The 9,699-nt window shown below is 36.1% G+C and overlaps 2 protein-coding genes across 2 annotated transcripts; one reads left to right on the top strand and one right to left on the bottom strand.

The window, feature by feature from the left end:
• Positions 1 to 1,386: 1,386 nt before the first annotated feature.
• LOC120338503 (desumoylating isopeptidase 1-like) lies at positions 1,387 to 2,480 on the bottom strand. The gene has a single exon (XM_078116639.1). The coding sequence runs from the start codon at positions 2,267 to 2,269 to the stop codon at positions 1,781 to 1,783; it is 489 nt and encodes a 162-aa protein (XP_077972765.1). The 5' UTR covers positions 2,270 to 2,480; the 3' UTR covers positions 1,387 to 1,780.
• Positions 2,481 to 3,016: 536 nt separating this feature from the next.
• LOC120338501 (cytosolic Fe-S cluster assembly factor nubp1-B-like) lies at positions 3,017 to 5,985 on the top strand. Its single transcript, XM_039406519.2, has 2 exons — positions 3,017 to 4,110; positions 4,630 to 5,985. Exons 1-2 carry the CDS (start codon positions 3,529 to 3,531, stop codon positions 5,005 to 5,007), a joined length of 960 nt encoding a protein of 319 aa, XP_039262453.1. The 5' UTR covers positions 3,017 to 3,528; the 3' UTR covers positions 5,008 to 5,985.
• Positions 5,986 to 9,699: the final 3,714 nt, after the last annotated feature.

Raw genomic sequence — 9,699 nt, 5'->3', positions numbered from 1 at the left:
GGCTGAGGCAGTTGCTCAGCTTGATGAAGAAATGCAGCTCAACGTGGAATGTGAATTCAACTCCACTGAGACTGACACTGTGCCTGGATTTACATCGGCTTTAACGAAGAAAGCTGTCTCTGTTTCAGAGTCCTCCTTGACTAAAGCAAAACAGCTCATTAAGAGCTTTGAAAAACAGAATTCAGAAAATTCAAGTTTTGATATTTCACATAGGTCTACCACTGGATCGGATAATTTTGAAGGATTTAAAACTGCGAGCAATAAACCTGTGATTATATCTGAAGCAGCTTTAGCAAAAGCATGTGAAATATTATCAAAAGATGATAAAAATGATTTGTCTTTACTGTCTCTTGCAGCTAATACTGCTTGTGATGAATCAATGCAGAATAATAATAGTAATTGTGACCTCATATACCAAGATGTGAACTTGCGAATTTATTCAAAAAAGAACATTTAATGGGAAAGGAAAAGAATAAGGAATTCAAAGCCCCAAGATGCAGTAAAGGAAATACTACAACGAAACAGCAAATTCATGAAAATCCTAGATCGAGTGCTACTATATTGAATGACTCTTTCTCCCAGAATTACAACAGAAAGCTGCTTGGTATCAAAAACCACGGCTACTCACAAATTTCTGTATCTGATGAAAGCCTCATTAAAGCTGCTGAAATGTTTGAGAACATCTTGAGTTGACTGGTACAGTTAATAAATTTCATGGCATGCATCGATTCTTTTGTAACGAACTACACAATTTGGTTTATCTGTAGCTAATATTAATTTTGAAAAGCATTTTAACCGTTGCAACATGTGTGCATAAATTGTGCTTGTAAATTGCTCTTGATGTTGACTTGTATTGTGTCCAATGTTTTGCTCTAGAACATTGGTTCTAAACTTTTCAAGCCGCGCCCCCTCTTTAAAACAACAACAGGTTGAAAATATGTGGATGGAACGTAAATATTCAAAATAAAGTGGGCAAGATCGAATTTAACAAACATTTTGTTTTTAATTAGCTTCATGCCACTTCAAAAAATTGTCTACGGCCCGCCCCCTCTGGGGCGCTCCTCACAGTTTGAGAAATCAGTGTTCTGATGTGTAATTTTATTTCTTATTTGTGCATTAACTCGTTACATGTTCTTTTTCATTCTTTTTTGATTTGACATTTATTAAATTTTGAGTAACCTTCCGATTTTTCCTGTGTGAGGGTATTGTACGTAAGTGAACTTAGAAACTGATTTAACTAGATACGCTGGTGTGATCTAAATATGGGGCTGAGTTATGTATGGCTTGTCTTGCTGTTTTAAAGTTGGCTTTAATGATGCTTTAATTCGAAATTAAACAATCTCCAGCAAAATCCTTTCATATGCAAACAATAATACATTTATTGCCAAACAAATATATAAGATCAATAATACTATGCAAGTTAGAGGAAATAACAGTAATACTACAGTTTCATGCGATAGATACCAGCACTTGAGTGAATCATTTGTATCTGCAATTTTACCACTGAGCACAATCAAGACAAGTTGTGCAATCCATAGACCGCAATACTCCAGTTCTTGGATAACAGGTTGTGCACTTTCAACACTAATCAAGAATTTCAACCCAAAAGGGTGAAATGAGGAATCTCACTTAAATTCCTGCAACTTTTTATGGAATTAATGGCAAATATTGCTTTAAACTATAATGAGATACCACCTCAAAGACCACCTATTTAACATTTGTCCCTTTGTCTTGAATTACAAACTAGTTAAGAATATTCCAATACTGATATTAAAAAATTCTAAAAATGTCGAGTAGTTTGTCCAGCTCCTGGAGAAACTTGAGTGTTTTCGAGCATATTTTTTATCATCTGTCCCATTGGAGTTGAAAGAATTTCTCCTGGTAAATCTGTTATGTATGATGGGATATCTTTTCCTGTTAAGAACTGGGCAACTTCCGATGAAAAATTATTGCAGTTATGATGGAACAGTTCATATTTCTGCGGTTTGAAAGTATCTGAACCAAGCTGTGAAAGATACTCATAGAACATTTCTGATGGTACTTCAGTTGAACCCAAATGAACTTGCTTATCTGGAGAACCTAGTATAGTTCCACATGGCGGACAACTTTCTATTCCCATGCCACCGAAGAAAAATTCTTGATTATAACACACTATTGATGTGTGCCATATTCCGTCCAGAGGTCGCCCAATAATCATAGGGGCCAGCTGACTTGCCAGGCCTTTTGTGAGATCGTACACAAACAACTTCACTGCTTGGCCAGAAGCCATCTTTTATTTTTACAGACACAGGTTTATAGCCAAAAATCTGCTTCCACTGAATGCGACAATTAAGCTGCGATCTGACTAGATAAGAAATTACAGGATTTACAATTCAAACTTCATTGAATATAAATTAACATATAAACAAACGTGTACTCGAACTACTTACAAGCCATACTCGCGACTTGTTTCATTCCCAACACTTAGATATGCAATCTCATCATTATTTTTCTTTCGGTAGTTGCCAGATCATCGCATTATACAGTACCCAACAACAATATTCCTCAGGCATCTAGTGTTTATAAACTCATATTTTATATTGAAAGTAAAGATTAGTGTAATTGTTTCTGATATATCGGTCAATATATTATGTCAGCTTAAAACTTTCAATGAGAAACTCAAAATTATGCAATGCCTATGATTAGATATACTCTGATAACTCATACCGGGTTTAGCATACGAAAGTTGAGTTATTGAACAATAATTATGATTGAAAAAATACAAAACAGCAATATTATAAGTCTTACTTTCATAATGCTACATACTGCTAGGGACTCGACACTCGAGTTGAGTACCGGTAACGCATGGAAAAATCTGGCATGCTTCACATTATAAATTATGCTGTGTCATATATATATGACGAAACTTTGACTAGAGGTGAGCAAAATTTGATGCTCACGAGTACAGGTTTCAACTAAGGAGGTAAATATAACCTTGGACTGCACGAGAGTGGGTGTTCTGATCTGCTTATCAAATTATCTTGCCTTCAGCTGAATGTGGTGTGATTGGATTTTTTAAGTTACACCTTGCAGTTGCATGTGCACACTGCGTTTCTTTCCAACATGACGTCATTTTTTGTGCGATTGCTAGCTTATTTAGCGATATAGACATGTGATTTGATGTGAACTTATGTCATCAGTATCTTTTTTAGTTGAGCCCAATGGATCTGACAAATTTACTACAAAAGTAATGTACCGTACCACTACCATTCAACTGCCATATTTTTAAATTTTCATTTAGTAAGCAGGCTCTCTCTAGGCTTACCGTTACCTGTATTTCTTGTGAATTTTTGAACATAAATTTTACACACTTCCCTAGTCTTCTATGTATCTTTTTTTGTTTGTCCTTCTTTCTTTCTCTTGCTTGAACAAAAACTATATTTCTGTATTCATTCAGTCATTGCTGTTTAGTATTCACATAGCCTATCTTCAAATCATTTCAGCATCCTGTTCTGGTAGTTACTTGGCAAACTAAATATTTTTCAATATATGATGGCTGATGTACCAGATGATGCACCAAATCATTGTCCTGGTACAGAAAGTCAAAATGCTGGTAAATCCGCAGCATGTGCTGGGTGTCCTAACCAAAGCATCTGTGCTTCGTCAGTTCCAAAGCCACCTGATCCAGACATAGATGTGATAAAGGAAAGACTGGAACCAGTCAAACACAAATTGCTCATTTTATCGGGGAAAGGTGGAGTAGGGAAAACCACTGTCACATCACATTTAGCCTATAGTTTTGCCAAAAATGAAGAAAATCAAATTGGAGTGTTGGACATTGACATCTGTGGACCTTCAATACCAGTGGTAATGGGTCTGTCAGGTGAACAAGTTCACAATAGTGGTTCCGGTTGGTCTCCTGTTTATGTTCAAGACAATTTGGCTGTGATGTCAGCGGGGTTCCTTCTGTCAAGTCCGAAGGATGCAGTGATATGGAGAGGACCAAAGAAGAATGGACTAATCAAACAATTTTTACGAGATGTAGATTGGGAGGAAACTGACTACTTGTTGGTGGATACTCCTCCAGGAACCTCTGATGAACATCTTTCAATTGTTCAATATCTAAAAAAGGTTGGTAGAAACAAACTGTGGCCAACCAACTTAGTATAAAATATCTCAATAGTGCGAATTTGCAACAATCCTGCCATAAACACATGTATCACTGGTTATAACACGCCGCTCCTGAAGTATGTGTACCAATATCGAGGTAACTAATTTTGTTCGTGTATTTTACATCAAATTGTGTAAAGTGACTGAAACCTATGGACAGGGAGATATTCCCTTGGCTAACACAGACTGTCCCCGAACTCGTAATAGAACAAGAATAAGGAAAATCAGAATAAAATTATAGCCTAACCTGGTACACATACTACGAGAGTACCTATAACAAAGCTTGGAGTAATCCTCTTACAGCTGATTTTTCTCAATAAACGGGTGTGAGAGTTGATTGTCTCTAGAATCTATAATTTAGAATATAATGCTGCACAGCTGGCTTTTTGAATTATTTTTGTGGTAACGGAATCAATATGGCTGGCCTGAGTGTCAAGCACTATAGTAAAGTGATGTAAGTCTTGTAATATTTTTTTTCAGGCAGGAGTGGATGGTGCTGTCATTGTTACTACACCACAGGAAGTGGCTCTAGCAGATGTTCGAAAAGAAATCAATTTTTGTAGAAAAGTAAACGTTCCAATTGTTGGGGTCATTGAAAATATGAGTTGGTTTGTGTGTCCGAAATGCACCAAAACATCACATATATTTCCTCCCACCACAGGTGGTGCTGAAAGCTTATCGAAATCGATGAATGTGAATCTCCTTGGCAAAATCCCATTAGATCCAAGAATTGCCAAATGCTGCGATGAAGGAAAATCTTTTCTTGATGAATTACCAGACTCTCCAGCCACCAAAGCTTATTTAGAGATAGCGGATAAAATTAAAACCTTTTGTAAAGATACGAAGTTGAACATGTGAAATATTATTCAATCTACATCATTATTTTGGTATTGTTGGTGTCTTTGCCTTCCTTGAACGTGAAGAATCCTGACCAGTTGTGACATAGTATTCAGATGCCTATAAAAACCAGAAATCACTTCCCATTATTTTGGTGAAATTAAGCTGAGCCTGTTATTGTTGCCTTTTTGAAGCAGCTAAATCTAAAGTGATGCTCGCTTTCATTGAAGCAGTTGTCATATCCAAATACATGCTTTTACTGTAAGAATCTGGTAGCAGCTTTAGCTATTAATAAAATTGAAAGAAAATGCGTGTGGACTTCACAAAAATCTGTTTGCCTGAATAGGCACCGTCCATCTTTGTATTCATGCTAAAACACACGTCTGACCTGTCCTGCAGCTGTTGATGTAGTTATTGCAAAAGCTCTTGTTTGATTTGTTCATGCATTTATATTAGCAATACATAAACATTATTTCCACATGAACTCCTATAAATAAGCAAAAATCTTTCATTGTATTCGTGACTGTTAAGTTAATTCAGGTACTCTCGTAGTATGTGTACCAGGTTAGGCCGTAATTCTATTCCAATTTTCATTATTTTAGTTCTATTACAAGTTCAGTGACTGCCTGTGTCAGCCAAGTGAATATACCCCCTGCCCATAGGAAAATTCAGTCCCTTTACACAACACGGTTCGGTTACTTGAAATTATGGCCTGAGCCCCCTAACCGGGTACATATACTACGTTTCAGTGTCTGCCATCTTGGTTCACATACTTCAGGAGTACATTAATTCGCTTGTAAAAATTCTGTTTTATTTACAATGCTTATATAAATGAAGTAGTCATCAGCACTTTGGAAAAAATACCTATGTAAGCATATGATAGAATTAGTTGCCAGCATCTGATGAATTTTTTGTAACCAGGCATGCAAAACAATATCAGGTTATCATAGAAAATGTGGAAACAGTAAGTAACTTTCTTTCAATAAAAAATGGAATAAGCATTGGGTGTGAATGTAAAGTAAAGCGCTTTTAAACATTTAATTTCCTGACAGTCTCATAGAATGGAAGAGTTACGACTGAAGCTAATTATTCCAGAAGGTAGTACTGAGTAATAAAAATAGTAAATCATGGAAATATTGACAATATGAAAAATGATCACAAGTAGTTTAAATTGTTTCTCTGTCATCCATGAAACAGAAGTTTTACAGTATTGCAGCACAGAAACTTGATTTTGCAAAATAATGTGGTGCATAAGCAATAAACAATGTTTAAAAATAGGTTTATCTAACATTTATTTGGGTTAACTATCTTTCTTCGACCCAAATTTAAATCCCTTCGTTTCCAAGTCTTTCCTGGCTTCAACAACTTGAATTTTCAACTCGGCAGCCGCGTTTGGACAGTCATTAAATGTTGCAACTCTGTAGATTATGACGCATAACGAGTATATGGCAAAACCAACAATCAAGTACAATGGAACTGGCAATGCTGCTTCTTGATATCTTTTCGGTATTCCATCAATAAGTCTGAAGCTGAAAATAGCCCAGACCATCATAATAGTGCCAACACATACAATCCATTCCATGAGCTTAGTCATTTTTGCTGTAGATAGCTAATTGCCAGATTATGCTACTGTACTATATACATATTATTACTGTATTAACTTTAAAAACGCAAACCAGAAATATTAATAAAACCAAACTACTGACACATCTTCGCGGTAAATTTTCACGAAAATCCACACATTTTGAACAAGTTTAAAACGCTTGATGTACTTCAAATTTTCACGAAAATCCACACATTTTAAACAAGTTTAAAACGCTTGATGTACTTCAGAATTGTTATGGCATTTTCAGATTTTGGCTATTCATTCCTGTCATTCATTAATATCCCAATTCAGCTATCAAGCATAATGCAAACATTCTCTTTACTGATGAATTTTGAACTTCAAACTGGAATCAATTGGGACTTGGAATGATTGAAACTTCATCTACCACTTCCGGTCCATTTATTCGAGCTCTACATTTCGCTCATGAATTGACGTTGCGAAACCATGGTTAACTACTACCAAAGTGACTATAAACCAAGTGGAGACACCGAGTGCAATGATGCATATCGGACGCCATTATGTGTCCGGCAAATCGCGCGAACGTTGCAGCCTCAGTCTGTTTTAGAGGGAGGGAGTGAGAGTTTATTTGTTTTGTCCACCAGAAAACATATACACAACAAAGTCAGTCTGCTGATCAGGTTCCGTTCGTTAATTTAGTCGGAGATTTGTTACTGTTTTATATTTTATTCGGGTAAGTTTAGCATTTTTCTTTTGCTATTTGCCTAGTGGAACAATATTGGTATCCCGTGTGAGTTATGCAACTTTGAAACCCCATATCTCACGAACCTTACATTATACCGGTATTTACACAAGTTTTATATTGTTTGAGAGACAATCTATGAGACTAATTATAATTATGTGATGAAGATAAAATGTCGCGATCATCATACAAAAACGGCAAAATTAAAAAGCGTGAATTTTTTTTTGAAAAGCTTCTCAATTGAATAACAAAACCTCCGATTTGTTCTTGTATTTTAACCTAATATGATATCGACACATTTGCAGAGGTTGAAGATAGCTTTTGAATGGTATGATTAGATTGAATGGATCGTGCACCAGTAGAATTGTATAAGCTATTTTATTCAATGTTTCTCCAATTCCGCTGTGCAAACTTGAGTTAAACAGCGACGTTCCTTAATTACTTCGTTACGCAACGACGTTTCGCAATTGCAACGTAGCGACTCTGCGTTCCTTATGTAAAACACTTATCGTTTTCCCTCGCAGGTGTGAAACGTCACTAACCTCAACCGCGGCCGATGCTACGATACTGATATAATCGGAACTCCAGCTGTGAACGACAAAATTCGCGATTGCGTAATTTAAAACGTTCCGCAGGACAACGTCGTCTGAACGTCAATGCCTAATTGTACTTTGCGTCGTTACGAAAACTTGGCTTCTAATCATTTACCGATTGACGTACCGTAGTTAATTAATTTCAATCAAATACAATAAGAAATGCATTACACGTCGCGGAAAATTTTGAGAGAGAAGTACACTTCATATATATATCTATGGGATCACCATCGTCATCAAATATGCCAATACTAGTTTTTATAACTCCTAAATTAATATAAACTTGTTCAGTCTAATTGTTATTTTAAAAATAATGTATATAGATACAAACGAAAAAAAAATCAGGATGGTAGGATGCTCAGCACCGAATTGCACCGGAAGATATGAGAAGGGGAAAAGAATGTTCAGGTTCCCAACAGATCCGTCAAGGCGTAAACGATGGTCAATCAACTGCCGTCGAGACAAATGGTTTCCTTCTAAAAATGCTTGTCTGTGTCAGGTAACATTTATGACGTTTTACGCCTGTGTAACTCTTTCATATTTATTTATTTTTTATTGCTCAGGTAAATTTTGACTTCGGTAGTGCATGGCGATTGTTCTCATGAATTTTATAATGGTGTATAATGGTGTATAATTTTATAATGATGTATTTACCTGTTAATTTTCCATTTCTCTGTTTACATGAATTGGATTGTATTTTCATCCAATACCAATTCCTTCCTCAAATTTTCCAATGACTCCAGTTCTGGAAACCATACCACAGTGCCAATACTTTCTTGAACTTGCTCCCATATTTAAGATAATTGTAACCATCAAGATGTGCTTATATTTCAAAATATATTTCTTAATAACTAACTGCCTTAATTACGTATCCCGGCGTACATGGCCACTATCATACCGCGCGGCCTCAAAAGCAATATTCTTGTAGGGTTTCACGACGCTGACTGTGGTCGGACTGCTGTTATATTACTATACTGTTGCCCATGATTACCCTGGTTGTGCCTGGAGTCTCTTTTTTGTTACGGTTTTGGATTTTCTTGGACATTCTTTCCTTCACTGCTTAAATGTGTTCGATTTATTCTATTCTACTTGTATCAAAGTTAGACATTTATCACAGGTGTCGCTGCTAGATAACCAACATTGGTTTTTTAGCGTCACCCTTCACCATGAAATGCCTTTATTTATGTTTTCTCTAATTTTTGTTCGCATTACGTGTATGTTTCATTTTGGTGAAAAATAAACGACTGACTGACTGACTGCTATGTTGACACATTTCTATCCTTCTTTAGGATCATTTTGAGAAATCTCAGTCTGAAGGTAAAATATTAGATGGCAAAGCCAAGTTGAAACCAAACGCGATTCCTACTCTATTTGATGTCCCAAATTGTCCTAAACTATTAACAAGCCAGCGACGTGTTCTCAAGCGTACAGTGTCTACAGAGCCGAAAAAGATTGCTTCTCTAGGTGGTGAGTATTTATTACTAAAATTACGTAGCTAAGTTAGTGCTCAAATTCATATTAGATACATCTCAAAATATTTATAGATATAGCTGAGGAGCATTGCTACTGTAGAAAAATGAAGAATGTTAGCGATATTCAGGGTGCAGTATTTGTTGAGAATACCGAGATGTTGGAAGTTTCTATGGAAGAAAACAGCGAGTTAGGTGGAGGAGATACATTGGAACAGGTTGATGATGGATGTGTTCAATGCAGAGAGAAGGAACTTGAGATTCGACGCCTAAAAAGACAAGTAGGCTTATGTTTTTAAGTTCAAGAAACACAACAGATCTTTATAGAATAAATGAACCACAAAT

The sequence above is a fragment of the Styela clava genome, chromosome 10 (genome assembly GCF_964204865.1).
Source record: "Styela clava chromosome 10, kaStyClav1.hap1.2, whole genome shotgun sequence".
NCBI classification, from domain to species: Eukaryota; Metazoa; Chordata; class Ascidiacea; order Stolidobranchia; family Styelidae; genus Styela; species Styela clava.
This window is presented reverse-complemented; position numbering and strand designations above follow the sequence as displayed.